Source organism: Nerophis ophidion, linkage group LG13 (assembly GCF_033978795.1).
Source record: "Nerophis ophidion isolate RoL-2023_Sa linkage group LG13, RoL_Noph_v1.0, whole genome shotgun sequence".
Taxonomy (NCBI): domain Eukaryota; kingdom Metazoa; phylum Chordata; class Actinopteri; order Syngnathiformes; family Syngnathidae; genus Nerophis; species Nerophis ophidion.
The window spans coordinates 27493796-27515995 of record NC_084623.1 but is presented as its reverse complement, the minus strand read 5'-3'; the positions used below and the strand labels follow the sequence as shown (position 1 = coordinate 27515995).

At 40.6% G+C, this 22200-nt stretch overlaps 1 protein-coding gene across 5 annotated transcripts; it reads left to right on the top strand.

The window, feature by feature from the left end:
- Window positions 1-4775: 4775 nt before the first annotated feature.
- Window positions 4776-20402, top strand: LOC133564384 (zinc finger protein OZF-like). 5 transcript variants are annotated; one of them, XM_061918642.1, is made up of 4 exons: window positions 10137-10259; window positions 10369-10438; window positions 12954-13022; window positions 18432-20402. In XM_061918642.1, the coding sequence occupies exon 4, from the start codon at window positions 18482-18484 to the stop codon at window positions 19853-19855; it is 1374 nt and encodes a 457-aa protein (XP_061774626.1). In that variant the 5' UTR covers window positions 10137-10259; window positions 10369-10438; window positions 12954-13022; window positions 18432-18481; the 3' UTR covers window positions 19856-20402. The 5 variants fall into 5 exon arrangements, with proteins under 5 accessions (XP_061774628.1, XP_061774624.1, XP_061774626.1 ...); XM_061918641.1 differs by lacking the exon at window positions 12954-13022; XM_061918643.1 differs by lacking the exon at window positions 10137-10259 and having other exon boundaries at window positions 10267-10438.
- Window positions 20403-22200: the final 1798 nt, after the last annotated feature.

Here is a 22200-nt window from a genome sequence, read left to right as displayed (position 1 = left end):
GTTTCCACCAACTAGTTTGTTAACTTTAAGAAAATACATCCGCTTGTACAACCTTCAAAATAACAGTTATATGGTAGATCTCGAAAACAGTAATACTTTCACAAAACCATTTGAAACATTTGTCCCTTACAATGTACAAACCCCGTTTCCATATGAGTTGGGAAACTGTGTTAGATGTAAATATAAACGGAATACAATGATTTGCAAATCATTTTCAACCCATATTCAGTTGAATGTGCTACAAAGACAACACATTTGACGTTCAAACTGATAAATATATATTTTTTTTTTTGCAAATAATCATTAAAGGCCTACTGAAATGAGATGTTCTTATTTAAACGGGGATAGGAGGTACATTCTATGTGTCATACTTGATCATTTTGCGGTATTGCCATATTTTTGATGAAATGATTTAGTAGAGAACATCGCCGATAAAGTTCGCAACTTTTGGTCGCTAATAAAAAACCCTTGCCTGTACCGGAAGTAGCAGGCGATGTGCGCATGACGTCACGGGTTGTGAAGCTCCTCACATCCGAACATTGTTTACAATCATGGCCACCAGCATCGAGAGAGATTCGGACCGAGAAAGCGACAATTTCCCCATTAATTTGAGCGAGGATGAAAGATTTGTGGATGAGGAAAGTGAGAGTGAAGGACTAGACAAAAAAAATAAAAATAAAAATAAAGACTGCACGGCAGAGCGATTCAGATGTTATTAGACACATTTACTTGGATAATTCTGGAAACTCCCTTATCTGCTTATTGTGTTACTAAGGCTTTAGTGAGATTATATGGTCGTACCTGTACAACCCGAAGGTTGGAGGTGGTGTGGCCACGAGTGTGGTGATCGCCAGTGTCTCCGAGGGAAGCCACGTTTCTCGACGAGGCGAAGGCAGCCAATGCTTCCTCCACGTTGAAAGCATCTGACGGTCGGGGGTGGCCGGTGGGAGGAGGCAAGAGACTCCGCAGCTGCCTCTGACAGATGCAAGAGGAACGACGCAAGCTCTCTGCTCATGTCTACGATAAGAGCAGACTTATTACCACCATTTTCTCACCGAATCCTGACGGTTGACATGTGGTAGGGAACCATGTCCGCTTGACTGCTCTGTTCCATAGTACAGCTTCACCGTCATCTTTCGGGAATGTAAACAAGGAAACACCGGCCGTGTTTGTGTTGCTTCTTTGACGTCTCCATTATTAATTGAACAAATTGCAAAAGATTCAGCAACACAGATGTCCATTATACTGTGGAATTATGCGATGAAAAGAGACGACTTATAGCTGTGAACGGTGCTGGACCAAAATGTCCTCTACAATGCGTGACGTCACGCGCACGCGTCATCATACCGCGACGTTTTAGCATGAAAGTTCCGCGCGAAATTTAAAATTGCAATTTAGTAACTAAACCTGTGGTATTGGCATTTGTTGCAATGTTAAGATTTCATCATTGATATATGAACTATCAGACTGCGTGGTCGGTAGTAGTGGGTTTCAGTAAGCTTTCAACTTTAGAATTTGATGCCAGCAACACGTGACAAAGAAGATGGGAAAGGTGGCAATAAATACTGATAAAATTGAGGAATGCTCATCAAACACTTATTTGGAACATCCCACAGGTGTGCAGGCTAATTGGGAATAAGTGGGTGCCATGATTGGGTATAAAAACAGCCTCCAAAAAATGCTCAGTCTTTCACAAGAAAGGATGGGGCGAGGTACAACCCTTTGTCCACAACTGCGTGAGCAAATAGTCAAACAGTTTGAGAACAACGTTTCTCAAAGTGCAATTGCAAGAAATGTAGGGATTTCAACATCTACGGTCCATAATATCATCAACATTTTCAAAGAATCTGGAGAAATCACACCAATCACACAAACATTGAATGACCGTGACCTTCGATCCCTCAGACGGCACTGTATCAAAAACTGACATCAATCTCTGAAGGATATCACCACATGGGCTCAGGAACACTTCAGAAAACCACCGTCACAAAATACAGTTCGTCGCCACATCTGTAAGTGCAAGTTAACGCTCTACTATGCAAAGCAAAAGCCATTTATCAACATCCAAAAACGCTACCGGCTTCTCTGGGCCCGAGATCATCTGAGATAGACTGATGCAAAGTGGAAAAGTGTTTTGTGGTCTGACGAGTCTACATTTCAAATTGTTTTTGGAAATATTCGACATTGTGTCATCCGGACCAGAAGAGAAGCGAACCATCTAGACTGTTATCGACGCAAAGTTCAAAAGCCAGAATCTGTGATGGTATGGGGGTGCATTAGTGCCCAAGGCATGGGTAACTTACACATCTGTGAAGGCACCATTAATGCTGGAAGGTACATAAAGGTTTTGGAACAGCATATGCTGCCATCAAAGCGTCTTCTTTTTCATGGACGCCCCTGCTTATTTCAGCAAGACAATGCCAAGCACATGTTACAACAGCGTAGCTTCGTAAAAAAAGAGTCCAGGTACTTTCCTGGCCCGCCTGCAGTCCAGACCTGTCTCCCATCGAAAATGTGTGAGACCTCGGACTGTTGAACGACTGAAGATCTACATAAAACAAGAATGGGAAATAATTCCACTTTCAAAGCTTCAACAATTAGTTTCCTCAGTTTCCAAATGTTTATTGAGTGTTGTTAAAAGAAAAGGTGATGTAACACAGTGGTGAACATCGCAGCCATGAAATTCAAATTTAATTATTATTTGCAAAAAAAAAGAAATTACGTTTATGAGTTTGAAGATCAAATATCTTGTCTTTGTAGTGCATTCAATTGAATATGGGTTGAAAAGGATTTGCAAATCATTGTATTCCGTTTATATTTACATCCAACACAATTTCCCAACTCATATGCAAATGGGGTTTGTCTAATATTTAGAGATATAGTACAAGTCCATCCATCCATTTTCTACCGCTTGTCCCTTTTTGGAGTCGCGTGGGGTACTGGAGCCTATCTCAGCTGCATTTAGGCGGACGGCGGGGTACACCCTGGACAAGTCGCGACCTCATCCTAAGCTAACACAGATTGACAGACAACATTCACTCACTAGGGCCAATTTATTGTTACCAATCAACCTTTGGCCTGAGTAGTCCTGAGTTCAATCCCGGGCTCAGGATCTTTCTGTCTGGAGTTTACATGTTCTTCCCGTGACTGCGTGGGTTCCCCCCGGGTACTTCGGCTGCCTTCCACCTCCAAAGACATGCACCTGGAGATAGCACAGTATTTTAAGATAACTCAATGATCATACGGTTTTGTTAAAAAAAAGTCTTAATTAAATTCTGCATTTATACATCGAGGAGGTGACACTGGCTAATGATATATTTAGAGGTTTGTATGAGGATTAATTCAGTATAAATTTGTAATGGTATATTTTATTATCATCTTGTATTGTGTTTGTGAAATAAGATTACATGAGAAACTGTCATGACATAACTCTGTAATGACGGTGATGGTGGTGGTATAAATTAATTTCAAACATGCATACATTTACAATATGACCCACCACATATTTCCAGTTCTTCATTACATATCCGAAAAGGAGTACGAAGAAGCAAGGCGTATTCGATCCTACCCCATTTCGATTTTATACCAATTAATATCACATTTGTTCACTTCCTGTTCTCAGTTTGTACATAAAATAAATTAAATGAAAGTTAAAGTACCCATGATTGTCACACACACACTGGGTCCATAAATAATAAATAATTCAGTTCTAGGTAAATTGTTAAATAAGTTGTATTTCACATTATGCAATGAATAATATTATCAGATTTTTCAATGACAGTTATCCATCCATCCATCCATTTTCTACCGCTTATTCCCTTTGGGGTCACGGGGGGAGCTGGCGCCTATCTCAGCTACAATCGGGCGGAAGGCGGGGTACACCGTGGACAAGTCGCCACCTCATCGCAGGGCCAACACAGATAGACAGACAACATTCACACTCACATTCCCACACTAGGGCCAATTTAGTGTTGCCAATCAACCTATCCCCAGGTGCATGTCTTTGGAAGTGGGAGGAAGCCGGAGTACCCGGAAGGAACCCATGCATTCACGGGGAGGACATGCAAACTCCACACAGAAAGATCCCGAGCCTGGGATTGAACCCAGGACTGCAGGACCTTCGTATTGTGTGGCAGACGCACTAACCCCTCTTCCACCGTGAAGCCCAATGACATTTAATTTAATTTAATTTTACCGTCTGTCATAGTGTTTTTTCTAACTTTTCTGAGCCAATTGGCCTAAAGGCACATTTTTTTTCATTGAAAAAATCCAGTGGCACACAACTAGCAAGAATCATTAAAAAATGAAACACAGTAGTATTGACAATAAAAAGTTGTATTCGCAACTGTTGTATATTTTTCAAACCATAACCAACCATGCATCACTATAACTCTTGTCTCAAAGGAGGTGTACTGTCACGACCTGTCACATCACGCAGTGACTTATTTTGAGTTTTTTGGTGTTTTCCTGTGTGTAGTGTTTTAGTTCATGTCTTGCGCTCCTATTTTGGTGGCTTTTCCTCTTTTGTTGGTATTTTCCTGTAGCAGTTTCATGTGTTCCTTGAATGCTATTCCCCGCACCTGCTTTGTTTTCATAATCAAAAATATGTAAGTTGTGCGGATGCTATCTTTCTTTGTGGGGACATTGTTGATTGTCATGTCATGTACGGATGTACGTTGTTGACACCGTCTGCTCCACACGCTGTAAGTCTTTCCTGTCGTCCCGCATTCTGTTTTTGTTTACTTTGCAGCCAGTTCAGTTTTAGTTTCGTTTTGCATTGCCATCCCTAAGCTTCAATGCCTTTACTTAGCGGTGTCAGGACTTTAACATGGATTTGTTCTGCTTCTTAGCGCAGAGAATATTTGGAACGAGCCAGGTGTGAATGTGAGTACATGATTAATTTATTAACACACTAAATACAAAAATAAGCAAACAAAGGGCGCTCACAAGGAGGTACTAATGCTAGACTACAAAATACAAACATGAAACAAAAACACTTGCTCAATGGTATGAATAATGAACTATAAACAAAACTAGCACAATGGCTTAAATAACACAAACTCTTACTTGACGTGGACAAAACCGAATAGCATGGCAGGAAGGTTGGAGCAGCAAGCAGTAAGCAGTATGCAAACAATAGCAAAGTTACCAGTCATGTGAGGGCGGGAGGGGGACATGTCGGTGGATCGCCAGACCACGTGTCCCCGTATCCACCGGGGCAGAGTCAAGTGGCGGCGATGCGTAGAGACCAGCTTTACTTGACGAGGTGGACGACCCGGGAACGGCCATATCCGTGGCCGATAAGAAGGTCGACACCCGTGGCGTGGCGGAGGACCACATAGTGGCCGCATCCGTGGCCGACAAGGAGGTCGGCGCCCTTGGCGTGGCGGTCGACCACGTAGTAGCCACATCTGTGGCTGACAAGGAGGCAGACACGTTGTCATCGTGGCAGGCGACGAAGCTTAGCTCGGTGCTGCTACTTGCGGTGCTGGAGCTTGGCGTAGTGCAGGCACTGAAGCTTGGCGTGGAACCTGCACTGGTACCTGTAGTGGTGCAGGCACTGGTACCCGGCGTGGTGCAGGCACTGGAGCTTGACGTGGTGCAGGCACTGGAGCTTGGCGTGGTGCAGGCACTGGTACCTGTTGTGGTGCAGGCACTGGGGTCCGGCATGGTGCAGGCACTGGTGCTAGCCGTGGACTTAGACTTGGACTTGATGCTTGCATCAGACATGGACTTGGACTTGGATTTGGTGCTAGCATGGGACTTGGACTTGGTGCTAGCAGTGGAGCAAGTCGTGGCGCTAGTCTTGGACTTGGAGCTGGACTTGGACTTGGTGTTAGCATCAGACCTGGACTTGGAGCTAGCCGTGGACTTGGTGCTAGCTGTGGACTTGGACTTGGTCTTGGACTTGGTGTTGAACTTGGACTTGGTCCGGAACTTGGACTTGGTCTTGAACTTGGACTTGATGCTAGCCGTGGACTTGGAATTGGCGCTAGCCGTGGAGCAGGTCGTGGTGCTAGCCGTGGACTTGGTGCTAGACTTTGACTTGCTGCTGGACTTTGACTTGGATTTGGTGCTGGACTTTGACTTGGTGCAGCTAGCCGTGGTGTAGCGACAGGTGCTAGCCGTGGTGCAGGTGGAGGTTGCCTAGCTGGAAGCTGCGGCTTAGCAGGCTGAAAGACTGGTGGTGGCGGCCGTGTTGGCCGCTGTGGCTTGGCAGGCTGAAGAACTGGTGGTGGGGGACGTGCTGGTGGCTGTGGCTTGGCATCGCACTGGGCAGCACCAACTGAACAACCCTCAGTCCTGAAAGGGTCACAAACACGACGCAGAACAAACCAAAAGTAGTGAAATAAAAATGAATATTATTAACAACAGTATCAATATTATTTATAATTTCAGCATAGCAGTGATTAAAAATGCCTCATTGACATTATCATTAGACATTTATAAAAAAAAAAAAAAGAACAATAGTGTCCCAGTGGCTTACACTTGCATCGCATCTCATAAGCTTGACAACACACTGTGTCCAATGTTTTCACAAATATAAAATCAGTCGCATTTTTAGTTTGTTTAATAGTTAAAACAAGTTTATAATTATTGCAATCAGTTGATAAAACATTGTCCTTTACAATTATAAAAGCTTTTGTAAAAAAATCTACTACTCTGCTAGCATTTCAGCAGACTGGGGTAGATCCTGCTGAAATCCTATCTATCGAATGAATACAGAAACGTTTTGAATCGGAAAAATATCGTTTTTGAATCGAGAATCGCTTTGAATCTAAAAAATCGATGTATAATCAAATCGCGACTCCAAGAATCGATATTGAATCGAATCGTGGGACACCCAAAGATTCGCAGCCCTAATGTATATATATATATTTACATATATATATATATATATATATATATATATATATATATATATATATATATATATATATATATATATATATATGCTTGAATCTCAGTGAATTCTAGCTGTAAATATACTCCTGCCCCTTGACCCCGCCCCCAACCTCGCCCACTTCAACAACCCCTCCCAATCTACCGAATTTGGAGGTCTCAAGGTTGGCAAGTATGCCTGGAGGGAACCAATATAGTCACGGGGAGAACATGCAAACTCCACACAGAAAGTCCAGCGTTGTAGTTAAATCAACTTTGTTAGCTTGGACTAGCATGAGAAGACAAAGCTTTGATGTTTTATTTAGATGAATATTGTGGTATTGTTATTCTTGTTGTTTATGTTGCACACAAACATCTTTAAGCGGCGGACCTAAGGTCAGTATTGTCAGTATCCATCAAACCATTTTCTACTACTTGTCCCTTTCGGGGTCACGGGGGGTGATGGAGCTTTTCTCAGCTGCATTCGGGCGGAAGGCAGCGTACACCCTGGACAAGTTGCCAACTCATAGCAGCAGTGTTGTCAGTATGTGGAATTAAATTATGGAACTCATTAAGCAAAGAAATCAAACGATGTACTAATATGATCCACTTCAAGAAACTATTCAAACTTAAAGTGTTTACAAAGTACAAAGAAGAAGAACCATGATAAACATTCAGAATTTATTTCATCCATTCATTCATTTTCAAGATAATCTTACTCATCTCACCATATGAAATAGAACTTACTTCACCGATTATTATTTATCTATTTATTTATTTATTTTTATTGCTATTACTTATTGAGTATAGTGTGAATAAATTGAGAACAGGAAGTGAACAAAAGCTTTAGCAACTGCTATGTGAAGAAAAGGGGTAGGATTAAATAAGCTCTGCTACATTGTCATTGACTTTGGGAGGTTGTGTCCAAGGTCACAACCTATTGTAATCGAGGGAGTCGAGGTACAGACCGTGGACTCATTCAAGTACCTCGGGGCTTGGGTGGACAATAAGCTGGACTGGACTGTTAACACGGACCACTTGTACAGAAAAGGACAGAGCAGGCTGTACTTCCTCAGGAGGCTGCGCTCCTTTAAAATCTGTAGAAAACTCTTGTGGATTTACTTCCAGTCTGTGGTTGCCAGTGTTCTGTTCTACTTCGAAATGTGCTGGGGGGAGAGGTGGGGGGTCGGGTGTGGGGGGGCAGTACATCTAAGAAGGACAGCTCCAGACTGGAGAAACTGATCAAGCGGGCCGTTTCTATGATCGGAATGAAACTGGACTCACAAGTGACGGTGGCAGAGGACTGTGGAAAAACTAGTGAGCATCCTGGGATGATGCCAGTCACCCTCTGCAGAGTGATATCAGTAGCCAGAGGAGCCTGTTCAGTGCTAGACTGCTTCATCCCAAGTGCAGGACTAATAGACTCAAAAACTCCTTTCTCCCACACCCATTAGACTGTACAACTCCTTTCTGGGGAGGGGGGCAAGGATGACAGGGGATGCAAAACAATAACAGTACAATACTTTTTCATAACATGGTCACTACAGTCTAGTTTCCCTTGGTATATTCTTATTTTAATTTTATATTTGTATTCATATTGTTGCTTTTTATTTTTATTGTTATTGTAATATCTTTCTATTATGTTTCCATTTGTACCCCCATTATTTACTTTTTACTCTTTAAAGGCCTTCTGAAACCCACTACTACCCACCACGCAGTCTGATAGTTTATATATTAATGATGAAATATTAACATTGCAACACATGCCAATACGCCCTTTTTAGTTTACTAAATTACAATTTTAAATTTCCCGGGAGTTTCGTCTTGAAAACGTCATGTAATAATGACGTGTACGCAAGACGTCACGGGTTTTAAGGAAATATGAGCGCTGCACACACACACAGCTAAAAGTCGTCTGCTTTAACGGCATTATTATACAATATTTTGGAGATATGTGTTGCTGAATCTTTTGCAATTTGTTCCATTAATATTGGAGAAGTCACAGTAGAAAGATGGAGTTGGGAAGCTTTAGCCTTTAGCCACACAAACACACGGTGATTCCTTGTTTAAAATTCCTGGAAGTGAAACTTTCCTATGGATCAGAGCGCGGTCAAGCCAACATGGATCCCTACCGAATGTCAACCAGCAGGTTTCGGTGAGAAAATTGTGGTTAAAAAGTCAGTTCTTACCGGAGAAATGCTGTCAACCAGCAGGTTTCGGTGAGAAAATTGCGGTTAAAAAGTCAGTTCTTACCGGAGAAAAGCTGAGCTTGTGCCGTCCATGCTGCCGTCGACTCCCCTGAGACACTCCGCGTCAAGACACCCGTGGACACACCATTCTGACTATCAGGTACTATTTAACTCACTAAAACACTAGCAACACAATAGAAAGATAAGGGATTTCCCAGAATTATCCTAGTAAATGTCTTTAAAAACATCGGAATCCGTCTCAATGCAATCGCGTTTTTTTTTTTTTACTTATTTTTTTCTCTTTTTTTTTTCTCTAGTCCGTCGCTATCAATATCCTCAAACACGAATCTTTCATCCTCGCTCAAATTAATGGGGAAATTGTCGTTTTCTCGGTCCGAATAGCACTTTTTGTTGGAGGCTCCCATTAAAAACAATGTCAATATGTGAGGAGCCCCCACACGTGTGACGTCATCTTCTGCGACTTCCGGTAGAGGCATGGCTTTTCTCTTAACACCGAAAGTTGCGAACTTTATCGTGGATGTTCTCTACTAAATCCTTACAGCAAAAATATGGCAATATCGCAAAATGATCAAGTAAGACACATAGAATGGACCTGCTATCCCCGTTTTAAATAAGAACATCTCATTTCAGTAGGCCTTTACATTGATCTCAACTCTGTACACTGCCACTGGATTTTTAATTTTCCTGAAGGAACTCTCTTGAAGGAATCAATAAAGTACTACTCTCACGTATCTATTTTCTGCCTACTCCATTCCCAACATGTTGAATGAAGAAACTTGGAATTGTGATGTATCATGTTTGATGCGTGCGTGTTCGAAAAGGTTGCAGTAGCAGCATGTAATCATTTTAAAGGCCTATCAATAAGGAGCGCAGTCGTTAAGTTTGTAGAGTCAGGAGACAGAACGAACTGAAACATAAACCACATTTAGTTAGGTTAAATATGTGCATATGTGTAAATTGTTAAACATTTCAGTAAAACGAAGTAGAGTGGAAAAGGGTCGTTTGTTGTACGATCTCCAGAGAACACTGTGAGACACGCTTCCCAATGGGCCAATCAGATTCAGTGAATTTCTCTGTTAGCCAATCAGCGAACACTGAAGCCCACGTGACGGTTTGCTGTTGCTTCCTGTTTTCTTGATGCTATGCTGACTTTAAAGATATCGATCGGTAAGAAACGGTGTCATCTAATCCAATCTATTCCAATATATGATTGTATATTTTAGAATATGTTTTCGCAGTCTACTGTTGCCTTATTTGTTGTGTTTAAACACTGTAGAACGACGTGGGTGCTATATTTCGACCGAGCTAGCGAGGTGACGCCATAACTCACATACATTGTCTAAACGGTGAGTGTAAATACTGTCATGTGTATTTTGTGTTATCCACGAGGCGTGTATTTCATGATGTAGTGCCAGTAAGACGTGGTCAAATATTCTCGTTGCCAGGTCCCAAACATGGATCACGCAGGCCGAGCAGCATTAAGAACCTGCAGGAATGACAGCCCCTTTGAATTCAAATTTAAAGTTATCTAGTGAACATAAACGATATATTGCTTGACCGATTTTCCCCCATATGCTTAGCATGAGAGTTTCATTCCTTACAACAGGAGATAGCCAATAACTATTAAAACATACAGGAGAAATAATTGCATTACAAACAATCAGTGACTTGCGGTGAGGTTCATGGCTGGTGAGGCACTGACGTGCACAGTCAGATTTATAAACATATGAACCCTAAAGCAGTGGTTCTCAAATGGGGGTTACCCCTGGGGGTACTTGAAGTTATGCCAAGGGGTACGTGAGCTTTTTCAAAAATATTCTAAAAATATCAACAGTTCAAATATCCTTTATAAATATATTGATTGAATAATACTTCAACAAAATATGAATGTAAGTTCATAAACTGTGAAAAGAAATGCAACAATGTAATATTCAGTGTTGACAGCTAGATTTTTTGTGGACATGTTCCATAAATATTGATGTTAAAGATTTTTTTTTTGTGTGAAGAAACATTTAAAATTAAGTTCATGAATTCAAATTGTTCTCTTTTACAATCCCCAAAGAGGGCACTTTAAGTTGATGATTACTTCTATGTGTAGAAATCTTTATAATTGAATCATTTGTTTACTTTTCAACAAGTTTTTAGCTGTTTTTATATATATTTTTTTACAAATAGTTCAAGAAAGACCACTACAAATGAGCAATATTTTGCACTGTTATACAATTTAATAAATCAGAAACGGATGACATAGTGCTGTATTTTACTTCTTTATCTCTTTTTTTCTACCAAAAATGCTTAGCTCTGATTAGGGGGTACTTGAATCCTAGTGTGTGAATGTGAGTGTGAATGTTGTCTGTCTATCTGTGTTGGCCCTGTGATGAGGTAGCGACTTGTCCAGAGTGTACCCCGCCTTCCGCCCGATTGTAGCTGAGATAGGCGCCAGCACCCCCCGCGACCCCGAAAGGGAATAAGCGGTAGAAAATGGATGGATGGATGGATTAAAACAATGTTCACAGGGGGTACATCGCTGAAAAAAGATTGAGAACCACTGCAATAAAGAGTATTTTATTCACCATTTGATTGGCAGCAGTTAACGGGTTATGTTTAAAAGCTCATACCAGCAGTCTTTACACCAGGGGTAGGGAACCTATGGCTCTAGAGCCAGATGTGGCTCTTTTGATGGCTACATCTGGCTCTCAGATAAATCTTAGCTGACATTGCTTAACACGATAAGTAATGAATAATTCCACTGGTTGTCACGATGTTAAAAATAACGTTCAAAATATAAAACATTCTCTTGCATTTTAATCCATCCATCCGTTTCCTGCCGCACCTGTTCAAGAAAAAACAATGTTATTAAAAAGAATAGCAGAGTCATTATACCCTAAAAATGTTGGTCTTACTTAAAAAATGCACGCATTTGTATTCAGTGTTAAAAAAATATGGTATGGCTCTAACGGAAATACATTTGAAAATATTTGGCTTTCATGGCTCTCTCAGCCAAAAAGGTTCCCGACCCCTGCTTTACACAAACAAACTGTAGCACACAAAAAAGCACATTTAATTAAAAAAACAAAACGTTATTATGGTCTTACCTTTACTTATAAATAAAGTCCATGTTCCGCTCCTTCTAAAGAAAAGCATCAATAACTTGTTTATAGAAGTATTCCTTATCTTTTTTCGGTTTTAAAAGTCTCTCTGTCTTGATGGAGATCACTATCTGAAGCAAACCTTTTAGCTCCAGCGTTGCATGCTCTTCTTTTAATTATTACCTCCGGCTTCGATTGAAAGTCCAGGTTAGAAAAACTTTTTTTTTTTAGATATGGCTTCATCCATGTTAAAAGAAGACAAGATAAACGATCGCTGCCGCTGCAAGTTGACTTGCTAACTGTAGTTTGTTGTCACTTCTTCTGATGCCTAGTATTCGCAAGAAAGATCTCTGGGATCACTACCGCCCTCCACCACAAAGTGCGTCTTCGCAGGCGTTTTATGATTGCACAGCACAAGAAATACGTTACACACATACAGTTGTTGATAGAATACACTGTACATTATATACCTCAGCTAACTAAACTATGGAAATGTATAATATAATTCATATAGCAATAGGTCTCACTGCACAGCAAAGCAGCCAGCAGAGAGTCATTGCCATGGTGACAGGGAAGCTCAACTGGCTGCTGACTGACTGCAAGTCTATGCTCAATTTTTGAACAGCAAATGTGAAAATTCAGCGATTTTGAATAAAAATACATCTGGTGAAGTTAAATGGAAAATAACTTTATAAAGAAAAACCACTGGATACATGTAACAATTTAATTAATTTTGTTTCTTTTCACATTTTTTTTCTTTCCATGATGGCAGTTGGGCCTCACCTGCCTACCCAGACTGCACGTCACTGCAAACAATGCGTCTTCTGAATAATAACATGAGGTTTGTGTTGAACATTTCAGCATCATAACAACTTCTAATTTTGAAATAAACAAATGCCTAGGAAAAATCAAATTACATGTACGTCTCAGAAAAGAAACAGGTGCATACGATATTAGTTACTTTTATAGAAAAATCCTATCTGAGCAAGGTAAATTGCACATCATATATCACCTATATTATAAGTGAATAATGTGAAAATATTAGCAAAATTAATTGCACAGCAAACATGTCCAGTATTAGATATAAATACTGTCAACTACACAACAAAAATCTGCCCATAAAACATCTCCTGAATAATATTGTGACATCACAGTGAAAAAACTATTACACTGCAAACAGCTTGTGAATTAAAAAGTGCAAACTGTGAATGTCACAGCAAGCCAATCCATAGAAAGCATCTTAATGCACTAGATTTTCTTATTTAAACGGGGATAGCAGGTCCATTCTATGTGTCATACTTGATAATTTCGCGATACTGCCATATTTTTGCTGAAATGATTTAGTAGAGAAAATCGACGATAAAGTTCGCAACTTTTCGTCGCTCTTAAAAAAGCCCTGCCTTTCCCGGAAGTAGTGCGCGTGACGTCACAGATTGTCTGACTCCTCACATCCACCCATTGATTAAAATCATGGACGCCAGCTGCGCGAGCGATTCTGACCGAGAAAGCGACAATTTCCCCATTAATTGGAGCGAGGATGAAAGATTCGTGTTTGAGGATATTGATAGCGACGGACTAGAAAAAAAAAAAAAAAAGCGTCAGCTCCGGGCGACGGCATTGTGAGCGTTTCAGATGTAATTAGACACATGTACTAGGACCATTCAGGAAGATCCCTTATCTGCTTATTGTTTTAATAGTGTTTTAGTGAGATTTTAAAGATTGTAAAGTAAAGATTGTAAAGACATACCTTGAGGTCGGATGGCTGCTTTGAACACACTGTGTCTCAAAGAGAAGCCGAGGAGCCAAACTCACAGCTGCTGCAGAACGACAAATAATCCACGAATGTCTTTGGTAAGATATATATCACAATTTCCCCATCCAAAAACATGCTGGTTGACGTACAGAAAACATGTTCGCTTGACCGCTCTGCTTTCACAACAAACAAAGAAACGCCGGCTGGGTCTCCGTGCTAAAGACAGCAGGGAATCCACCGCTTTCCACCAACAGCATTGTTCTTTATAGTCTCCATTATTAAATGAACAAATTGCAAAAGATTCAGAAACACAGATGTCCAAAATACTGTATAATTATGCGGTTAAAGTAGATGACTTTTAGCTGTGTGTTTGTGCAGCGCTAATATTTCCTCACAGTCCGTGACGTCACGCGTATAGGTCATCATTCCGCGACGTTTTCAACAAGAAACTCCCGGGAAATTTAAAATTGCAATTTAGTAAACTAAAAAGGCCGTATTGGCATGTGTTGCAGTGTTAATATTTCATCATTGATATATAGACTATCAGACTGCGTGGTCGGTAGTAGTGGGTTTCAGTAGGCCTTTAATGCAGGTAAATATTGTAATAGCAACCAAAAAAAAACATTCAGTTCAACACCACTGTCGCTCGTAGACACCAGAGTCACCAGCTGTGATGGTCCAAGTTCCAACATCTTTTTCTGAAATGTTTAAAGAAAGAAGCAATTTGACATTACAAAAATCAATAGTTTTATAATTGCCCATTGTAAATAATAATTTGGACATTAAGGTGAACAAAATTCAAAAATGTGTATCTATTTTTAATACAGAGTTTTTCATACCTGCCCTTCGATCCTACCACCTTAGGTTACCGCCCTCTCAGTCAAAGACATGTTCTAACCACTCTCGTATGATTTTGATTGGAGGCCTCTTCCGTAATAGAAAAAAAGTCTCTAGCCTCTGCAATGCAAACGTAAAAACATGATAAATACTATGAATGACAAGGTTGTCTACAAATAATAGTGTAGGTTCCATTCAACGCTCTCATCTTCAAGCATTCATTTGTCTCTTGCTACACCTATCCATTTTCTACCGCTTGATCCTCTAAGGGCCACAGGGGTGCTGGAGCCTATCCCAGCTGCACTCAGGCGGAAGGCCGGGTACACCCTGGACAAGTCACCACCTCATCACAGGGCCATCACATATAGACAGACAACATTCACATTCGCACACTAGGGCCAATTTAATGTTGCCAATCAACCTACTCCCAGGTGCATGTCTCTGGAGGTGGAAGGAAGACATTACTAGAATGACTGACATTGGGCTTATGATATAATGGGATATATATTTAACTCTCACTCAACGAATGTACAAAGTCATTCATTCACACAACGAAATAGTCTCAACAATGACAGCATGGATGAGAAGCGTTTGCCCTGTACCCCATTTCGGCACTTTTTAGATTCGATTAAATTAGATAGTACTTTATTTATTCCGTCAGGAGAGTTTCTTCAGGAAAATTACAATTTTCAGCACAATCCCATTCAAGATCAGACAAACATTACAGGGAGACCGAACAGGATCGCTGACGGGTCTGCCGGCTTCCAGCGCCCCTTACAAAAAAGATGACATACAGGTAAACAAGGGGGGGATGGGAGAAAAGAATAGAAGATTAAAATAAAACTTTAAAAAAAAAAAAAAAAAAAAAAAAATCGGTCTTAGCCTGGGCCCTGGAGTGGGGGTGCAGACTGAGGCCAAGGGAAAAAAAAACAAAAAAAACACCCCTGCTCATCCAATTGCAAAGAGCCTATCCCAGCTGCACTTGGCTTAAGGCAGGTCCCACCCTGGACAAGTCGCCACCTCATAGGGCCAACACAGCTAGACTCACTTAGAGTTGAAGGGGACCCATGATGAAATTAGTTTTTCTAACCTATGAATGTTGTTACAAAGTGGAAGCCTGCACGCAGTTTTGGAAACTTTTTTTTGTGGGATTTTGCATTCTGGGTGCATAGTGACGTCAACGCGAAGTGGATATTTGGTCAAGTCTGCAGCAAAGGAGGTGAAGCTCCTCCCCCTCTGCTTCAGGCTGCGAGGAAAACACGCAAAAAAGTTAGGATATTGTATTATTTTCATATAATCTCGGCGCATAACAGCAACACGCAGTAGATACCCCTAAAAACATTTTTTTTAAGCGGAACTGCACTTTTTTGGAATTTTGTCTGTCATTCACAATCATTATGAAGGACAACAATGGATGGATTTTTAAAAATGCTTTGTAAATATTAAATAAGTGTAAATAAAAGTCCGCTTACAGCGGATCTAATGGGAGGTCCACCATTCCGCCCATAAAATCGAAAAAATAAACATAAAAAAATGCTGTGACATAAATATTAACCAAGTATTAGTGATATTATTAGTGTTATTGTAACCGCTAACGCAGACAAAGTATTTATAGTGGCACCGGGATCACAAGCTTTTGTGCTTATGTTTAAATCATTGAGTGGTTGTCTGCTTCTTCGCTTCCCTGCTCCCTGTAAGTTTATTGTATATCACAAATCATGCTTCTCACCTGAAAAGTAAATGGCTGAGAATTTAATCTGACAAGTTAGGACACTTTGACAGCCATTTAGGACCTGGAACTGTTGAGGACGACACAAAAAGCGCTTGTCACCACCCAACCCTGAATTTTCACCAGGATTATATACAGACATTTTTCATCTAAATGGGAATATATGAACATCCCAGCAGTCTAATGACAGCAGACCTTGCACAGTAAGGGATGTTCTATTAAGTTTGTTGGCATTGATAAAGACTGTAGTGAGTAATAATCAATGATGAAGAAAAAAAAGATCAAATATTGTGTGAGTTTTTTAAATTAATGCATCGCTTAATGATCAAAATATGTCAATGTTAAAAGTTATTATAAATGTGCTTGCTACTACATTATTTATATACTTACATCATGTATTTAAAACAGGTGTTTGGATTTTTTTAGGTGCTCCATAGGCAGAACTGAACGGTTCCTACAGGCTCTTTGTAAGCAGACTTTTGAGTGAATTTATTAAATATTTAGAATGCATTAAAAAGATCAATCTGTCGTCATGTCTTTCATGAGTGTGAATGATAGGCAAAATTCCCCAAAAGTGCAGTTCCCCTTTCAAGCCCCACTTAGGAACTTTCAGTTTTGGTTGATTTTGGCAGAACAAATGGACCAAAGCGTTAGTGTTTTGCCAGAGGGAAAACCACATTTCCCATGAAAACTAGCGCATATACTGTCAAACTGACATGATTATACCACAATGATTCAGTATTATTGATCTTTCCAGAGTAGTAACCTACATATTTTACTCAAACTTTGTATTTGCAGTTTGCAGTCATCGCATAGTTTTTTTCTTTAAACAGTACTTTTGAGTTTGTTGCGTGGCTGTTCGTGTCAGTGTAGAACTGCGAACTATCAAGCTAGTGGATACCTATTGCTACTGCACAAATTTCCCGTAGCTCACATTATCATCTGATAGCTAACATAAGACTGTGGACTACTGCTGAGATTACGTCGTCAGTACAGTGGTTCTCTCTTTAAGCGTACTGGTGAGGGTCCACTTTGACACTGATGCAAGTCTTAATCATGCCCAAGACCAGCTTCTCGAAACACTTCATGACATTCGGAGTGAGGGTTACTGGCTGATAGTCATTCAGACCTGTCACCGTGGAGCTCCTTCGTACAGGAATAATTGGAACTGCCTTCAAGCAGTTTGGAACAGAGGATGGTTGGAACAAAGTTTTAAAAATGTTCCTTAGCTTTATGCTTTTTTTAGCGTCCTATAATTTCACTGTTGGTACACCAAACGTTGTTGCCATAAACACAGTGATCACCACCACTACAGAGATCTCGGTTTACCTGGAAAAGCTTTAGTTTGTCAATTTGGGAAGCTGAACTACTAACTAACTGTCATTAGGCCACATTTTTGTCATACAAGGCACAGACCAGTTCCTCATTTCCCTTGAAACACACAGTCTGAGGCATAATAAGTCAATTTTGTCATGGAGGGAGCAAACATTGGCTAGGACGAGTGAAGGAGGTCTTCTAGCCTTGAATTGAGTTAGCCAGCCAGCTCTCTTGCTCATCTTTTGCTTCCGAGAGAACCGCTTCCTTTTGTCGGTGTGTCCCCTTGCTGTATAGTGTCACTCTCCCGTCCTAGTTCAAGTCTGCTAAGACTACTTTTCTATATGCTGTAGATACAATTGTGGTTGATTTCTCTCAATAGATTAGATCTTTATATGACGTTTAAAAAGCTGTGTTCAGCCCTTTTTTCGGGTGATATTTATTTAAGCAGGTAAAATGTTTGATAAGCAGTTTTCATTTGCAAACATGACTTGGCCAAGAGTGAATGTCAGCATAGTGACTGATGAAATCCTCCGAGACATGTGTTGGTGCTGGACAATGTCTCATGCAAGGATGTAGCTTTTTAAAGCATGTCTTTATATTCTTGTGTCTTGCAGACAACAGGGAAAAACATATTCATTCTGAGCAGCAGGAGTATACTTCCAGGATGAAGCAGGAGGAGCAATTGCCCCCTCACATCAAAGAGGAAGGGGAGGAGCCACAGCTACCCTACATCAAAGAGGAAGAGGAGGAGCAACTGCTCCCCTGCATTAATAGGAAAGAAAATGAGCTACAAACCCCCATCATTAAAGAGGAAGAGGAGGAGCCGATGCCCTCCAACATCAAAGAGGAAGAGGCTCACAGCATCAGTCAAGGAGAGCATGTTAAAGAGTTGGAGGCGTTCCCAGAGATCGTTGCCATTGTGAAGAGTGAAGACGATGAGGTCAAAGGTGAAAGTGAAGAGAAGAGAAAGGTGGAGCCTCCGAGCTGTAGCTCAACTCAACACATACCAACAGAAGTTGATGTAGAACACTGTGGAGGATCACAAACAGACAACCTCTTGCCTCCGCTATCGGAGAGCGATGACACAACATCAGACTCTTCTGACACTGATGATGAAGACTATGACCTTGGTATGACATGTCACTCTGACAACATGCACTTTAAATGCTCTCAATGTGACAAAACCTTTAATAGCTGTAGTAGACAGATGATACACATGAGAATACACACTGGAGAGAAACCATTCATATGCTCAGTTTGCGGTAAACATTTTACTCAGAAAGGACATTTGACAACACACACAAGAATACACACTGGAGAGAAATTGTTTACCTGTTCAGTGTGTGGAAAAGATTTTGGACAAAAGGGTAATTTGAATGAACACATGAGAATACACACAGGACAAAAACCATTCTTATGCTCAGTTTGTGGTAAAAGTTTCACTCAGAGTAGAACTTTCACAAAACACATGAGAAGACACACTGGAGAGAAACCTTTTTCATGTACAAGCTGCAACAAAAGATTCAGTGAGCAAACAAACCTTGTATCACACATGACAATACACACTGGAGCAAAACTGTTCACCTGTTCAGTGTGTAGTAAAGGTTTTGTACAAAAAGTTAATTTGAAAGAACACATGAGAATACACATTGGCAAGAAACAATTCATATGCTCAGTTTGTGGTAAAGGTTTTGTTCAGAAAAGATATTTGATCAAACACATGAGAACGCACACTGGTGAGAGACCGTTCATATGCTCATTTTGTGGTAAAAGTTTCACTCAGAAAGGACATTTGACAACACATATAAAAATACACACTGGAGAGAAACGGTTTACTTGTTCAGTGTGTCGTAAAGTTTTTGGACAAAAAGGTAATTTGAAAAAACACATGAGAACACACACAGGCGAGAAGCCGTTCACATGTCAAGTTTGTGGCAGAAGTTTCAATCAGAAAAGATATTTGGCAAAACACATGAGAATACACACTGGTGAAATACCTATTTCATGTTCAAGCCACAACAAAAGATTTAATGAATGAATAAACATTGTAAGACACACACGAACACACTGGTCAGAAACAATCATCAACTCAGTTTGTAGTCAAAGATTCACTTAGAAAGGAAATTTGACCGCACCTTAGAACACACTGTAGAGAACGCATTGAGTTGAAAATACTTTAAAGACTCTTTATTGTCAATTACTCCAATTGTGCAAGACATAAGGAAGAATTAAAGACAGTTTCTCTTTCGCATAGAATCTCCCAGTGTGGAACCGAAAAAATATATGGCTTTTAACCAATATTTAACAAAAATAACAATATTTATAAGACAACTTGTGCTGATAAGATCACCCCAAAAGGGACAAGCGGTAGAAAATGGATGTTATTGATAGTAACTAGTTAGTAGTTACTGCAGTGTTAATTACTGCTAACCGTATGTTGGTGGATTTGTGTCTTTACTAAAACATGTTTTTTCTGACACTGGCACTTGTCTAACTAAATATTTTGCAATTCAAGCTTGTAAAACTGAATTTCTTTATATCAAATGATGCTGATATTTTCATTAAATAAAAAATTGTGAGCCAAATTTGATTTTAAAAATTCTTTATGATAAAATAGTGTTTGCAAAATTCTGTGTAAAAAAAAAAAAAAAGTGTGCACCACGCCGCCAAGCTCCAGCGCCACCAGTAGCAGCTCCACGCCAAGACCTGCCACCTGACGCACCACGCCAAGCTTTTCCGCCTGGCACGATGACGACGCGTCCGCCTCCTCGTCGGCCACAGATGTGGCCACTGTGTGGTCGTCCGCCACGCTGAGGGCGCCGACCTCCTTGTCGGCCACGAATGTGGCCCTTCCCGGGTCGTTTTTTTAAAATTGTTCAGAACCAAAGGCCACACATTTACAAAATGCAAGTGATAAAGATAAATGTATTTTTTTTAATCTTCTATTAGTCAGTTCTAATTCAGCATTTCATTTGCAGTCTATTTTGTTGTAGCACAACGAAATAATCTTAGCCAGAGTTGTCACTAGGTTTTAAGGACATTAACCATTGGGTTAATAGACGTACTTTGTCCCTAATTACCATGCTAATCAAAAATATGCCAATACAATTAGGAATCACATGGTGCTGTGCAGTTGTTCCTCGCCCCATGGCACTTCAAAGTTCCGCTTCACAGAATCACATTTTTTTTTATGCTTGTTTTGGTCTAAGTTCAATCAATCAATCAATGTTCACTTATACAGCCCTAAATCACTAGTGTCTCAAAGGGCTGCACAAACCACAACACAAACCACTATGACATCCTCGGTAGGCCCACATAAGGGCAAGGAAAACTCACACCCAGTGGGATGTCGGTGACAATGATGACTATGAGAACCTTGGAGAGGACCACATATGTGGGCAAACTGGCTGGAGCTAGACTCTGTATTTTATACGTAAGTAGTAAAACCTTAAAGTCACACCTTAAGTGCACAGGAAGCCAGTGCAGCTGAGCCAGTGTAGGCGTAAAATGATCAAACTTTCTTGTTCTTGTCAAAAGCCTAGCAGCTGCATTTTGTTCCAACTGTAATCTTTTAATGCTAGACATGGGGAGACCCGAAAATAATACGTTACAGTAATCGAGGCGAGACGTAACAAACGCATGGATAATGATCTCAGCGTCGTTAGTGGACAAAATAGAGGGAAGTTAAGCATCTCCAAACGTAAAAATATCAATATTACAGTTCTATTTATTGGCCATTAGATGAAACCAAACCAATCTTTGGTATCTTGACCACTGATTGGCTTAACTCTACTGTATTGCAGTGATTCTCAAACTGTGATACGAGTACCACTAAGGGTACGCGGGCTTTATTGAGTAGTAAGCCAAAGAATCAGTTAATGAAATATTAGAAAATGGGGCAGCACGGTAGAAAAAGGAGTTAGTGCATGTGCCTCACAATACGAAGGTCCTGGGTTCAATCCTGGGCATGTTTGCATGTTCTGCCCGTGATTTTGTGGGTTCCCTCTGGGTACTCCCGCTTCCTCCTACCTCCAAAGACATGCAGCTGGGGATAGGTTGATTGGCAACACTAAATTGGCCCTAGTGTGTGAATGTAAGTGTGAATGTTGTCCGTCTGTCTGCGTTGGCCTGAAATGAGGTGGCGACTTGTCCAAGTGTACCCCCGCGAATCGAAAGGGGTGAAGTGACTCGACCCATTATCTAGGGTTTATCAGCCTTTAGTGGAAGTTGTTACAATCTGACTACAGAAGCCATAGTCGACGCCAAAATAAACAAGACAAAAAGAGAACCGTCTTACTCCGTCATGTCTATCACTCAGAAATGTTCCTATATTCAGACAGTGTTACTGTTCAATTTATGTGTTATGTAATTTTACAGTGCCCA

Bases quoted from the DNA above. Each gene is read 5' to 3' on its own strand.
- LOC133564384 (XM_061918640.1), top strand. From the start codon at position 10,235: ATGCTGACTTTAAAGATATCGATCG. The intron at 10,260-18,431 runs GTAAGAAACGGT...TGTGTCTTGCAG, and splicing joins GACTTTAAAGATATCGATCG to ACAACAGGGAAAAACATATT.